We start from the raw sequence: 16,278 nt of genomic DNA on the forward strand, positions 1-16,278 counted from the left end.
ATGCTCTCCCTTTTAGACTCTGTCAACTGTCTTAATGCAAATAGAGGTAGGTGCATATGAACTGAGGCCTCTGAAGTGGTTACTCCCTAACTCAACCTTCCAGCTGTTCGTTGTTACGGTCAAATATTGAGCAATTGATCAGTCACAAGTTCTGAGGGAATTCCTCACTTAATACTGTTATCAAATTAATTTTTATTATGTTCTGAGACATGAGCTGGAACTTTACTTTCTCAAAGCATTAGTCTATAAGAAGTACAGACTTGAAGATAATAATACATTGATCTCTTTTTAAATATTTGAATTATGAAAAGATTGAAAGATACAAAAGGAACAGAGACTAATAAAACTGACACCCTCCTTCCACCTGGAGGTATAACAAATATTAACATTTTTTCCATATCTGATTCACATTATTACTTTTTAGAGTTAAGATACACTTGAGACCTCCTTAAAAACTCTACTTAATCCCATGTCTCTCTTTTCCCTCTCAAATGTAACCACCATATTTAAAGTGGTATATATCCTTTCAAAACATGCACAATAAAGATACAAATTGGTTTAAATTATACATAGCACTCTTCTGTGTATTTTAAAACTTCTTGCAAATGATATATCTTTTCAGCTTGTTTTTCCCAGTCAAAACTTTGACCTCTGGACTTATTTTAATATGCTGGTGTTCCCTGATTTACATCCCTACATCCATTTTGACCCACTCAGGTGTACAGCCTGTGAAACTGGAGTGAGAAGCTTAGAGTGGCCCCCTCCTCAGTTGGGGGACTCAGAATAGAACTTGGATAAAGTCTATTGAAAGAGCTCACAGTTATTTTTATTTCTAGGTTTTATCTAACTCTTCTTATTAACTCTTAGAATATACAGCCTATGAAGAAGAAACAGCTGTAACCAAAGAGACAAAAAACAAACAAACAAACAAACAAAAACCCAACACTCCTTTGACTCCAATATACTCAGCTCTCCTACTCAGTATCTCTTTACAAGCCAGTATTTGGCCATGCTCTAGATAATATCCCAAGTCACCAGTTGGGACAGGCTTCTCTCAAAAGATTTTTGTCAAAGTGTTTGCCAAAATCATATGTACCTATTTTCACTCGATCTATAACAGAAGCCTTCCCTTTTATCTACATTCACAATAAGATGGATATTATTATGAAGTTATATCTCATTGTTTACATTGCAATTTTTTCAATTATTAGTGAAGTCACACATCTTACTATGTGTTTATCCATAAGATTTCTTTTTCTGTGAATTGCCCATTCCAGACTTTTATCTATTTTCTTCCTTTTTCCTTATTGATTTGTAGGAATGTTTATCTCATGTACATGTAGGATTACTGGTCCTTCATTATTTACATGACAGGGACAAAAATTTATGCAGCTAAGTGCTACTGATGGTATCACATAAATATGTAAAATTACTGATGGTCATGATGGCAACTTAAACATAAAATAGAATGGGATTAATATTATTCAGAGTTTTTAGTTTATGAAAGAAGGGAATTTATAATTTAAGAAAAATACTCCTGAAATTTCCAAATATCTACACAAATATTTTCATGCTTAAAGAGGTCAAATTCAATTAGCTAGACTATTTAGTGTGAAAGACATTATTCCCAACACAAATGGGTAACTGAAGTGGCCTGAGTTGAATGTGGTAGTTATTAGAAATATATTTTAATTGGATTCATATTTGAGGCAATAGAGCTCAAAATCCCCCAAATTCCTCTTACATAAAAGCAGGTAAAAAGCCCAAATACAAAATTCAAACAGTATAGAGAACGAATTTGCTCACGGAGGGAAATTTACCCAACGCATGCTTGGTTTTGACAATTTCTGTTGAAAGAATAGTTCCTCTGTTTTCCTCTAACCCTCCTTTAAAAAAAAATAGTTTGACTTTTCCTCATGGAAACACATTTTTTTTAGGAATCTTGAATACTCTGACCCTAGACAGTAATTTATCAGAGTTTCTCACACTAGGGATTAAAATGGATGTTAAAATGTCCTCAGGATAAAAATGAGTATAAAGAATCAGGCATGGAAGTTCAGAAATGGAAAGAGATGAATGACATTTCTATTTTATTGCCCTTGTAAATAAAATGAATTGTTCTCTTGGCTTTCTTTTGCCAAATGAATTGATTGTTACAAGATAACAGCTCAGCAAATTGAATTAAAATTTTTGAGAATCAGTGCATCAGCATCATTTTCTTAAGTGTTCCAGACATTCCACTGAGTTTACTTTCCACAAACTTCCAGTGTACATGCAGGTGTCCTAGTTCACAGAAAGAGGTGCCAGCATTTTAGAAATGTGTATATGCGTCTTTCACACCAAGGTAGTCCTGGTAACATGGAACAACCACATTTATCTGTGAGCTCACTAGTCTCTGCATAGGATTTCTTCTGGAGTCTCTTGGGATTTTCCTCTCTCCTCTGACACTGTCCTCCCACAAGCCTCCTTCCACAGCCATGCCCCCCCCCCCCACACCTCCAACCTCTCAAGTCCCATATTCCAGACACAAGTAGAATGGATCGAATCATTTCATTCACACTTTACTATGAAGTCATGTAGGTTAAGGTCTGCTACTCACTGGTGATGACTTTAGCATCTGAAATTAGTTACATATTTATGGAGGCTTTCTAAAGACCAGATGCCATCTAATACTTTTTATGCATTATTCTACTGAATCCTAAAGAAAAAAAAATATTATATATTTTAGACAAATAAACGGGTTTGGCAATGTTAAGAAAACTTGACCAAAGCTTCATATCCAGTAACTAGCAGAAGTTCAATTCTGTGGAATTCAACTCAGTTTAGGGTACCATGAAATTAGTGCTTCTACATATTCTAGTATACTAGCCGGGGCCAGTTTTAAAAACTTGCTCTGTTGAATAAATCATCATTCGTGGAGTAATGATTTGCTTCCCCTCTTGCAAGTAAGCAGCACAGAGACCACTAAATTTGGTTCACTCCATACTGAACAGGTGGCCACACGGCTCCACAGAATCGTTGGAATGCACAGAGCCTGCCTCCTTGCCCAAGGGCTGGTGCATCGGAGCATGAGAAAGATTGCCTAATTCACTGCTTTTCACTTTGTTCAACCCAGTGATGCCCCGCTTTGCTGAACAAGTAGAAGTTGCCATTGAAGCCCTGAGTGCTAATGTCCCTCAACCATTTGAGGAGAACGAGTTCATCGATGCCTCTCGCCTGGTGTACGACGGCGTTCGGGACATCCGGAAGGCTGTGCTGATGATCAGGGTATGTAAGGCGTCTGCGGCTCAGAGCTTATCAGACCTTCTCGAAGGGACTCCATGGAATTTACCATTTGATTTTTAATTACTTAGTTTAACTTGATAAGCTGTTTGGCTCCTCCCTTACTCAGGCATTGGTAACTTTGTACTAATAAAGGGATGAATGATCCCAGCAAGCCTGGGTTAGCAGTGGCTGTGCTGAATGACCACTTATGCCTGCTTGCTTCTGGCCTGTGTAGTTTCCTAAATTCGATCCCAGCTTAGGGCTGCCCCTGCTATTCTCTGTGGGTTTCTTTTGGTGACATTATTTTCCCATGAGGCTCATAAAACCATGGCATGGAAAGACATGAAGATTACCTAGCTTAATAGCATTAATAATGAGAATAGTGATGATAAAGTGGGACATAGCTACATTCTCCTTACAACAAATAGTTCAGTCATTGTCAGGCTGTATAACCTCTCAGTAAACCTCCCCCTGTCAACTCCCTACTATCTGCTCATTCTCAGTCTTCTGTTGTCAAGTTGGTGTAAGTCTAGGTGATTATATACAAGGGGGTGCCCAGAAAAACAGAAATTTATTTATAAAAAATAGTGTATTTATTCTTATACTTTTAAATTCTGGTCACCTTCAAAGTACTCTCCATCTGATGCAATACACCTATTGAGATTGTTTTTCACTGCTCAGAACAGTTTTTGAACTTACCAGTTTTGAGGCCTTTCAGTGATTCTGCCGTTTTTTGTTTCAGCTCTTCCACATTGGCAAAACGTTTCCCTTTGAGGACTTCTTTCATCTGGGGAAACAAAAAAAAAAGGCATTTGGGGTGAGATCAGGTGAATAGGAAGGGTGGGACAGGGGGTCATGCCATTTTTGGTCAAAAACTGCTGAACACTCAGTGCAGTGTGGGCAGGTGTAGTCGTAAATCACCCAGCATGAAATGGGCAAATGTGTTAAAACAGTCTTCAAAAAAAAAAAAATTCACTGAAGCTGAACGCAGCCTCCCACAGGAATGCCAGCTGGTTCACTGATACGGATGGGTTCCTAGAACACTCACCTAGCTAGGGAAGACTGTACTACAAGAGGCCTGCCTTCCAGAGGATAATTCTGGGTTTTTTGGGTTCTCCCTCATATATACACATGCTAAAAAATATATAGTCTGGGACAAAAGAAGGTTTACAGCTGTTTGTATGGAAAGCAATGCAATAATTAATGCACCGTACAAGAATAAACTCTGTGTTTTGTGTACTCACAACTGTAAACCTACTTTTGCACTACCCTGTATAATAAACTAGATTTTAAAACTCATTAAGTATCATTTTCATCTTGCTTTGTTCACCCACAATGTGCCTTAATTTATCTCTATTAAGATAGATCACTTGTCTCATTCCATTTAACTGCTGTATAATACTCCATCATAAGATGAAACTTTTTTTTCCTTACCTCACTAACAGTTTGGCATACTAGTTCTAAAACACTTTTTTAGCCACAGAATTCTTTCTTAAAATAAACTAAAATATGCAAAAGCTGAATTGATGAGCATGTTGCCCAATAGAAATATAATGTAAGCTACATTTGTAATTTTAAATTTTCTAATAGACACAACGAAAGAAATTGTTGAGATCAATTTTAGTAATATATTTTATTCAGCCCAGTGTATCCAAAATGTTATTTCAACATGTGACACATTTGAAGTGCTTAGCAGCTCCAACGTATTGGACACATAGCCCTTAACTGTATCCTCCTGTCACCCTCTGTAGTTGTCTCTGAAGGTGCTCAGTGAAAGCACAGGGTCTCTGCTGTGTGCATTTGGAAAAGCTGTGTATCAGGGTGATCACTCAGCATCTAGACCAACATCCCCTCAAACACTACAGCACAATAATAACCAAATCATTCGTTTTCTGCGGATGGTCCCTCAGATATTTCATAAAGTAGCTGTGATGTATTGCTTTCTCTGAACAATACATATCCAGTCCTTTGAGGATTTCATTTATGGCATTAATTGTACCTCAAATTTTGGTATTTTTGAAGTCGTTAAATCCACCTGTGGTCCGTCCTCTTCCACTGCAGTATCCAGAGGACAGCATGGTGCTTCCAAGGTGGTCTGAGCAGGTGGAGTGGAGCATCACCAGAAAGGGTCTCGCCTTCCTCTTGATTGACATCCATGCTTCTCCTGAAACAGCCACCAAACATCTTCATTTGGGAGCACAAATAGCATCTTCTGATCTTTTCATCTCTAAGAAAGCTTGCCTGTTCTTATGTTAAATATGTCTTTTAAAAAATAATTCCATGATCAATTCAAAGTGTTCAGAGCATTACATTGGTTGTCTAAGATAATACTAAGTATGCTTAACCATGTAGAGTTCAAATTTGGAATTTGGAGACTGTCATATATTTCCTGTTCTTCTACTTAATACTATATGTGTAGGGTGCAGGGCACAGATATGTAGGCAGATAGGAAGGTGACAGAGAAAGTATAGGCAAATTGGAGGAGAAGGAAAGAAAGGGTACTCAGCCTTTCAGGCCTGAAACAAATGAGATCATTTTTCTCATTACCTCCTGACATGTAAAATAAAGTAATAGACCATGAGAGTTATGTTTTCAAAGCATTTGGCACTAAATCCCCCTTAAACCTCAAGACATATTCCCTCTTTTGCCATTTTTCTGCTTTGTTAGCCTTCACATTGCTGTGACAGCCATTCATCTGAGAGGCTGAGGAATTTTATAGCCATCATTAATTTATTTATTTATGATCTGTAAAAAAACATAATTTTTGATAAAATGCTGTATCTTTGTTACATGAAGTGTCATTCTTCCATCTTGACACTTCAGATGATTTGATCAGATGGATTTCATATCACTTAAAAGTTAGGAAGAGAGAAGTGTACAGTATGTACAAATTGTTATTTTTAAACTTCTTTTCCATTTAGCACCCAAATGGCTTCATTCTGTACTTAATTTCTTGGTTGCTTTTAAGTATAATGATTAAGTCTGCTTAAAAAATATTTCATTGCACTAAGTCAGGAAGAATGTAAGACAAGTAGAGCTATTCTTTTCCTAGAAAAACTGGTTGTGGCTTCTCTCCCAAAGCGTTGATTATATTTTGATTTCTTATTTTTCCCTAAAAATAAATGCACAAAAGACCTTGAAGGGTCAACTCTCCATATCTTGCTTTTCAGCAATCAATCCATATTTAATGGTAATAAGTGCTCCAAGCCAGCTCTAGACAGCCACCTGAAGTACGCAAAACTTTTCTTTCCTATATTCCAAACATACCATTCATGGTTCTGCTTCTCTCTTGGAAATGTCTGCTCTGCTCCTCTTCCATGAGGTTGTTTTTTTGTTTGCTTCGTGCTCAGTCTTGTCCTTGGTGACCTATCAGCTACATAGGAATTTTCTGATTACCTCAGCATGGTTGTTTAAAAAATGAATATGAAAATCTTGCACATGAACATGCATTTGATTCTTATTATTTGCAGCAATTATTTTCTATAATGGTGCTGTGAACACTGGATTAGAGAATACTGAAACAACGATCCTCCAGGAAATTCAGGGCTAGGTACCAGTGAGCCTCTAGTCACATTTTTATCAACTGATCAATACACAATCTGGTTTTATGTGTGCTTTTGTTTAAAGATGCTTTAATATATTTTGTTGATTCATTAACATTGAACTCACAGAAAACTGTGCTATATAACTCATGCCTGAAGGAAACTTATCTAACAAATGCATTTTCTCCGTAAGGCGCAGCACAACCTTCGTGCCCTTAGGAACACTAAGCAACATTTTAACACTATGCTTGGAAGCCATTTTAATCAGATAAATAACCAACAGAAAGTACAAAAATGAAAGAAATGTGGCACTAAATAGACTGAAGAAAGGATACTTGTTCACAGTGGCAGAAAGAGCTGAACAAGAAGACAAGCACTGTGCTGTTTGACCCCAGCATGGAATATGCACATTGGGTGTTTATAGATTTTTGCCATATTGCACATGTCTGTAAATTACAAAAGTGCTGATTTTGAGAATGCAAAGAAACTCTCATGAGTGAAAAAAATTCACAGGTAAGTAATGTACAAATAGTGAGAAGCACATGTATATTTAAGACAAAAAGAGTTAAACATTTGATATTGGAAATTAAGTGAGTAGGGTAGAAGGTGATTATGGTATATTGTCAGAATATCTGTAGTTAACAAACAATAGTTGCTTCTCATAAGAATGACCATGAAAAATAATCTATAATGATAATTATATGCTAAATTTTTATAATTGGAACCCATTAATTTTGTTATATAGGAAACAACAGGAGCTAAAACAGGGTTCAGAGAAAGTCTATAGCTTAACTTTCTGTTTCCCAAACTGTGCATGCATATACCCTGGATCAATGTAAAATATTTAAAAATGTCCAGGAAAACACATACAAGTCTTTCAGATATTGCATAAAGTACGAGCTGAAGGTAATTATTTCATAGTGTAAACATCAGGTCTGTTCATCCTTTCGGATGACATCATATATTTGTGATACTGGGTTCCTGGTGGTTGGGGGGAAAAGCAAGCTCAATGCATGTTCAACTGTATGCCAAGGTTTGAGAAGTCATACAATGTATAATAGGCATTAAATTGTTAGGTCCAATTAGTACATTTTTTTATTGCTTAATCAACAGAACTGTTAGGTTTGTGGGGTTGTTTTCATGTTATTTATTTATTTAGCCTAAAGTTACCATGAAAAATTACTTAGGCAGTGAGAGTGCTTGAAGCAATAAAGTTTGGGAACCTATTTTTTAAAATTGATTCTAGAGAGAAGGGAAAGGAGGGAAAGAGGGAATGAAACATCAATATGAGATGGAAACATCAATCGGTTGCCTCTTTTACACACTCCAACTAGAGACCAAACCCACAACCCAGGCAGGTACCCTGACCAGGAATCAAACCAAAAACATTTAGGTTTGCAGGACAATGTCCAACCAACTAAGCCACACCAGTTAGGGCATGTGTGAGAACATATTCTATGCTAATTCCATTGTTATACTAATTTCCTTCTCTATCCTTCCATTTCCTTATCTGAAAATGGGACAAATACTACTGCAACTATAAAGCACCTGCATAGATCTGGCCCTTAGCAGATTCTGAAGAAATATTTTCTGGCCAAAGTGGAGGTATAGGTAGATACGCTTTGCTTCTTGCACAACCAAAAGAAGGACAACAAATTAAAAAACAAAAAATAACCAGACTTCCAGAAAATTGAACTCTATGGAAGTCCAACAGCCAAGGAGCTAAAGAAGAAACATTCATCCAGACCCATAGGAGGGGGGGAGATGGGCAGCTGGGGTGGAGAGGATGCAGGGAAAGGCAGCAGCTGGCAGACAGGATGGTCCCACATTTGCATGCAGATAAGCTGGGAGGAACAGCTAAGGAGTAAGGCAGACCACGCAATCCAGAGTTTCAGCGCATGAAAAGAAAGCCTCAAAATCTCTAGCTATAAAAAATCTGTGGGGGTTGTGGTGAAAGGGAGAGTTTGTTGGAGAGACTCATGGGGTCAGAACATACACAAACCCACTCACCCAGGAATCAGCACTAGAAGGGCCCAGTTTGCTTGTCGGTAGCAGGGAAAGTGACCGAAAACCAGCCTAGAGCTCATCAAGCAGCATTGTTCCCTTTCGGACTGCTACCCCACATACGGTGTCACAACACAGCAACCTGGGTTGCCCTGCCCTGGTAAATACCTAAGGCTTTCCCCCTTCCAACTTAACAGACATGCTGAGACAAAAAAATATGGCCCAAATGAAAGAACAGATCAAAGCTCCAAAAATAGAACTAAGCTATGATGAGGTAGCCAACCCATCTGATGCACAGTTCAAAACACTGGTAATCAGGATGCTCACAGAATTGATTGAGTATGGTTGAAAAATGGAAGAAAGAGTGAAAGTTATGAAAAGTGAAATAAAGAAAAATTTACAGGGAGCCAAGAATAAAGGGAAGGGAACCAGGACTTGGAGCAGAAGGCAGAGATAAACATTCAAACAGAACAGAATGAAGGAAAAAGAATTCAAAAAAAAATGAGGAGAGGCTTAGGAACCACTGGGGCAACTTTAAACATTCTAAATGTCTGAATCATAGGAGTGCCAGAAGGATAAGAGGAAGGGCAAAAAATTGAAAACTTATTTGAAAAAATAATGAAGGAGAACTTCCCAAACTTGGTGAAGGAAATAGAATTCTAGGAGATCCAGGAAGCCCAGACAGTCCCAAGAAGTTGGACCTAAGGAAGCACACACCAAGGCACATCATAATGATAATACCCCAGATTAAAGATAAGGAGAGAATCTTAAAAGCAGCAAGAGAAAAGGAGACAGTTACCTACATAGGAGTTCCCATAAGACAATCAGTTGATTTCTCAAAAGAAACCTTCCAATCTAGAAGAGGCTGGAAAGAAGTATTTAAAATCATGAAAGGCAAGGATCTATAGCCAAGATTACTCTATCCAGCAAGATATCATTTAGAATGGAAGGGCAGATAAAGTACTTCCCCAATAAGGTAAAGTTAAAGGAGTTCATCATCACCAAGCCCTTATTATATGAAATGTTAAAGGGACTTGTCTAAGAAAAAGATGATCAGAAACTATGAACAGTAAAATGATAACAAACTCACAACAATCAATGACTAAACCTAAAAAAACTAAAACTAAGTAAACAACTAGAACAGGAACAGAATTATGAAAATGAAGATCAGAGGGGAGGGGATGGGGGAGAATGGGGGAAAAGATAGAGGGAATAAGCAGCATAAATAATAGATACAAAAAATAGACAGGGGGAGGTTAAGAATAATATAGGAAATGGAGTGGCCAAAGAACTTATATGTATGACTCATGGACATGAACTAAGGGGATGGGGAATGCAGGAAAGTGGGGGAGTGCAGGGCAGAGGGGAATAAAGGGGAAGAAAAAAATGGGACAACTGTAATAACATATTTAATAAAATATATATTTAAAAATATTTTCTTTCCTTATCCTACTGGGATGAAATTTATCTTTATACAATGAATTAATTAAATAGAACTTATGTAGGTCAACAATATTATCAAAATTTCAGGGATTGGAGTGAATTTTTCATAGCTGGAAAACCAAGCACTGGAGAAACCATAGAAACAACGTATGAGACAAAATTGACCTGTCTATTACAGATTGCTGTTATTGAGTTAAACAACCCATAAGGTAACCTAGTTTTGTTTTCTTGGTTGTAAATAATTTAGTATGATTTTTTTTTAAAGAGTTATTTGATCTTGGTCATTCATTGATCAAATATTTGTTAAATCCTTACTACGGGCGCCACTATTGGAGGTTCCCTGAGCATAGACATGAGCAAAAATCCCTATCTCCCAAGAATTTACATTCCTTTGGTAGGCAACAGAAAACAACAAACCATACAATATGCCAGTTAATCTGCTGTGAAGAAAACCAATATACAGAGGATAGCCCATAAAATGGGTCTGGGCTTTATGAGAGGTGGTCACTTTGTAACACATGAGAAGAGACTTGGAAAGGGAGAAAATAAGCCATGAAAGTATTAAGGAAAATGTGTTCCAGGCAGAGAGAAAGGCACATGTGTCCTGTTCTCAGTGAATGAGATGGGAGACATTGAAGGGTTCTGAGTGGGAAAATAGCATGATCTGATTTAGATTTTAGAGGGACCACCGTCACTATACTGGTAAGAATAGAATGTATAGGGCAAGGGCAGAAAAAAACAGATCAGTTAGGAGACCTCTGTAGCAATACAGGGTAGAGATGCCAGTGGCCAGTCAGTCCTGACTGGGGAGATTCTGTTCATTGTTGGCTTTAGGAAATCTCTAATTCTGTTTTCTAGTTTTCAATCCATTCCAGTGGTATGGAGCTCTATTGGGAAATCATTCTTCATGTATCACCCAACTTTCCTTTTGTAGTTGCCAACCCAATAAGTCCTCATCTTTCTGCTCCCAAAGAAACTCATATATATTAGAACTTTTCCTTTGAATAGTCCTTAATACCCTGGTGAAATCACTCTAAATCCTTCAGCCTTTTTCTCATTTTGCTTCTCTACAGAAGCTGTTGCAGAAGAGATTGGGCATTTGATTGGGGACCAGAGGCAGGTAGAGTGATTCTGTTCAATAACTTGTCCAGTGATCCTGGAAAAGTGACATTGGCTTCTTTGGGCCTTCATAATGGCACCAGGCAATCCCATAGACTCTTAGCAGGCAGAGACTTTAGAGGCCCAATACTTTAATTGTGCCATTTTACAGGTAAGACCTACTCTCAAAATAATCTTCTATTATTAGATAAAGAACCAGTGAATCAAGTATAGAACAAAGTGGTTTTTAAATGTAGTAAAAAGACCTTCCCTGAGAACACATAGTGTAGAACTGAGACTTGTCCCTCAGTCTCCAGCTTCCAGGACAGCCAATTACACATTTTATTAATTCCTTTTACTCTGTAACACCATCTAATGATACAAGTCTGATTATCTCTGGACTCATTTGCAGACTCTCACTATTTTCCATGTCTCCTTTAATTTGTAAATGTCTTTGACCAACGAAAAATAACACTCATACTTTTAAAAAATAATTAAAAAATAACAGCATGAATAAGAGACATATTTATATGCAATTAACAAACTGCACATGCACATAATTATTTATATGGGTGATTTGGATGGGTTTGCTCCATAGTTAAGGCACAAGAAAATATTTTCGTTTCATTCATTTGCCTGCTGGTGTTTATGATGGTTTGAAGCAGGGGCTCTGGAACCTTCAACTTGTTAGGTGTGACACCTTGGAAGGTTTACTTGAATTTGAGCATGTTTACACATCTATAAAATGCAGGTTAATTTATTTTAGTAGGTTGCTGTAAGGATTAAATCTGTTAGCTGAATACCTGTTCCATGATTGCTATTATCATTCTTGTTGTTGTCATTAGGTGTATATTTTATTAAATGTAATAGTTATCACTTATTACTTTAGTTCACTTTTATAATTTACAAAGCATTTTTCATATATTTTATTCTAGAATTCTCTGAGGGAGGCAGGACAAATAGCAATTATTATCTCATTTTATGAGTGAGTAAACAGAGGGGCAGAAAAGCTCTCAGTGACTTTGCCAAGGACACATGGCTTATGAGGGGTAGAGTTAGCACAAAAAATTTAGATTCCCTGGGTCCACATCCAGGTTCCTACTTTTTCATTTGCAGACTTTATTTTGGTTCCTGAGCTACTGTCACTTGAATAAAAGCTCATAAATATTAGCCTAATGCTTCCAGGTTGTGTCTGTCATTGATTCATCTACTAAATGCATAGATCACTGAAATGTTTGGACACAGTTCTATCAGCACTGTCATATTCTCCTTTATTCTGTTGAGTGAGGTTTTCCATTTTACTTTTCTCTCTCCTTTTCAAAAACTGATGATGAAAAGTGTATGCAATCTTGTCATCACATCTGTCAGCATAATTTACCAACTTGCTGCAATTGTTCAGCAGCACTCTCCAGAAAACGGAGGAATGATCAGAGATGATTCTCTGTCCATAATGAAAATAAACTTTGTTATGTGAATCAGGTTTGGCCCACCCCACCTCTGCTTTAGTTAATAAAGTATGGAAACAAAACTTCTTTCTTTCCTCTTTTAATATTCCTGTGGAAAAAAAGTTGAACACGTGTAGATGACTGAGTAAATATAAATGTACTGATGGTGAGAGAAGGAAAACAAGAAGGCTTTGCCAAAGCTTGGAAAATTACTAGGCATGCTCTGGTTTTGGCATGAAGGACCATTTTATGCCTGTCTGACCAATCTCAAGGATTCATCAATAACCACACTGATTAATCACACTGACGTAGCCAAAGAAACCAACAGGATAAAAATGGTGTTCTTTTGGACGGGAATGAACAACTCCATCATCAGTACTGCTTGTGGTCAGTTATTCCTTTTGAAAGACAGAGCCCTAAGAGGTGACGCTACTGTGTGCCAAGAGGCAGTTTGTGGGTGACATCACCTTAAAGCTGATGACACACGAGCTAGGGATATCACTATTGCTGTGTTCCCCTCATGCACCATCATTGCCACCTCCTGAATTCATCCTCTTAGAATTAACAGAACTTGATAATTTAGACTACCTGCTTCAGATTGCCAGACCTAGAAGACTTTAAAAGAGGTATAATCTCTTACACCTCAGTTTTGTTGTCTGTAAAATGAAGACAATTTGTTTACATTGTAGGTCTGTTAAGAAAACTAAGTTAGTGTATGTAAATCACTTAGAAAACAATAGTGATAAGTACATAAAAAGACCTTAATGCATGTTACCTATTATTATTGTCATGAAAGATGGATTTTTTTTTTAATTTCTTGATTTATGGTTTTATTTGTACCTTTTCTCCAAAACTGATTTTACATATTGGACAGGATTTTATCTAACTCTACTCACTTTAAAGCCATTCCATACCTTCAGTTTTTGCCCTAATTATGATGTGGAAAAAAAACAACAACAACAACTACAAGTCAAACAAAACAACTTATAAAGAGCAGTATGTTTGGAGTCAAACACCTTTAAGTGTTTGTGTCTAAATACTAGTTCTGGTATTAGCTAGTTCAGAGACATGTGGGCGCATTGCTGAACTTCTTAGAACCTTGTTTTCTCATCTAAGTAGAAGTGGGAACTCTGTCACTTGAAACATAGCAGCCACAACAAAGCAAATTCATACATGTATAATGGATTTTGTTGGTGTTAGGTACAATGATTAGATGGTTCAATAGCCAGGGGACACGGGATGCCAAGATCTTGCATTGGTACAAACACCATGGTTCTATTTGGTCCCCAAACTTATTTTATTGTGCTGTATTGAGCTAAATGGATACTATGTATGAAAGAATTATTTAATTCTTAGTAGGTATATAGTAGTTGGTGGCTTCACTATAAAGAAAAAGATGTTTGAATGAATTGGTATTCAAAATCACAAGTAATAATGATATGAACCTTTTAAAAATGCTTGCTATGTACCAGATACTCTACACAGAGTTACTTAATCTTCACAACAATCACATAGGGAGCTACTATTGTTAACACCTATTCACAGACTTCGAAACCAATGCCAAGAGAGGGGTTTTCACATGGTCACATAGGGGTTCATAGTTAGTTGTTCTTACTCTATAGTTTTAACCCGTATACTAAATGTCTTAATGACCACATCAATTATTTCATCAGGTCTAGTCATTGGCTTGGAAATGATCAATCTTTTGGGGGCTTATTGAGACTAAAAGAGAGCTTAAATAGAGCAAAAGGAGCACTATAGAAGAAGCATGTGTTTAATTTTGGTTGTTGCTGGTGATTTTCTATCTTAGAATATATTTGTATGGGTGGAAATAACACAAATACATCTTTTCTTAAAATTAAAAAAGTACGGAATTAGACTTGCCAATCCTCCAGAAGGAAGTAATAAACAAAATGTGTTTTTTAAAAAGATATAAATTAGGACAGCTTGATTTTTCTGACTCCATTCTAGCCAATACCTGCCCACACAACCCCCTATATTTAATCCCCTACAAACTCTCTTTTCTGGGGGATATTTAGCTTTTGCAGTGATGAAATGTATGGATGAGGGTAAATGTTATCAATGTAAAATATAATGATTTTTCTTTTTCCTCTGTATCTTTAGACTCCTGAAGAACTAGAGGATGATTCTGACTTTGAGCAGGAGGATTATGATGTGCGCAGTAGAACAAGTGTTCAGACTGAGGACGACCAGCTCATCGCTGGGCAGAGTGCACGGGTGAGTGGATATCCAGGACTTTGGCTTGTTGTATAGAAACTATGTCCACCAAATTTGTTTGAGGGGATTTCTGATTTCCAGTAAATTGGAACCCCAGATTCATGGCTCTGAAATTTGTGCTCTCACCTGGGGTTGTTTATAGTGACTCACATTTTACATAGTAGAAATACCTACCACTGTTTCTGATTGCTTGTAAATTGGTTCTCTCTCCATCACTCAAAAAATAGCAGCCACAACAAAGTGTACACTTACATGTATAGTGGATTTTGTTGTGGTTGGGAATTATGATTGGATGCATCAACAGCCAGGGGATGCAGGATGTCCAGATCTTGCATTGGCACAGACACCATGGATTTACTTGACGTCTCCAAGATTGTCAACTACACAAAAGGCAATGACAAATGGAGAATTAGAGTACTAATTTTTACTGCCTTGGCTGTCATTACTCCGTTTTCTGGCTTAGGGTCTCTAATAAGCAAGACCACATCTTTTGAAATTGGTTCAAGACCATCACAATAGAGAGCTCCCCTCCTCCACCAATACCTACCTATGGGCAGGGCAGTAGCTCTAAATATGTCTGTCATGTGACAGAAAAGGAAATTATAGAGACATACTAGAAATATGCCAGTTCAAGGCATGGAGAAGGAAGCAAAGAAAGATCACTGCTCTGGCTGACTTTTGAACACTCCTAAACGCTTGTGACATTGTCCACCAACACAAGTGTTCCAAAGAGGATCCTGGAACCTGACCAATCTGATTAACTGTGTCATCTTGAGGGCAGAAGCAAGTAGGCAAGGCAAGTAGCAGGAAATGAAATACTTGGGGATTACAAAGGAGGCTGAGATTCTCCTTCCTTTAAAGCCTCAATTTTAAAAGCAACCAAATTATAATATAGCTGAGAAGTAGATATTCCAGTTTTCTATGTTATGTTTAACTTAAGAAAATATAATTAATAGGAAGCATGAGGTAGAGAAAGGTGATGATTTAGGATAGGGATTAGGAAACCCCAGAAATCTGGTGCTGGTTTAGGATTTGGGAAGAGGGGTAAGGAATAACCAGAGGTTAAAATAAGGAGAATTCAAAGAGCATTAGGCCTTTAGATGAGCCATAAAGTGTACATAAAACCCACGTTCTCTTTTGTCCTGATAGTCTCATCCAACAATTAAATAATCTGGAAGATAAAGATGGACATTGATATGGGGAAATGTGAACATAATGGTCAGAACATTAAAGATACACTGGTG

The 16,278-nt window shown here is 37.3% G+C and overlaps 1 protein-coding gene across 3 annotated transcripts in view; it reads left to right on the top strand.

The window, feature by feature from the left end:
- CTNNA2 (catenin alpha 2) overlaps positions 1-16,278 on the top strand; it is a 1,090,206-nt gene that overhangs the window by 1,008,326 nt on the left and 65,602 nt on the right. For all 3 annotated transcript variants that reach the window (XM_054577629.1, XM_054577628.1, XM_054577630.1), the window contains 2 exons: positions 3,116-3,267; positions 14,921-15,034. In XM_054577629.1, the coding sequence (XP_054433604.1) occupies positions 3,116-3,267; positions 14,921-15,034 (266 nt within the window). The remainder of the gene's footprint in view (positions 1-3,115; positions 3,268-14,920; positions 15,035-16,278) is intronic.

This window comes from Pteronotus mesoamericanus, unplaced genomic scaffold (assembly GCF_021234165.1).
Source record: "Pteronotus mesoamericanus isolate MK-2021 breed Mesoamerican mustached bat unplaced genomic scaffold, CSHL_Meso_final contig_44, whole genome shotgun sequence".
NCBI lineage: Eukaryota > Metazoa > Chordata > Mammalia > Chiroptera > Mormoopidae > Pteronotus > Pteronotus mesoamericanus.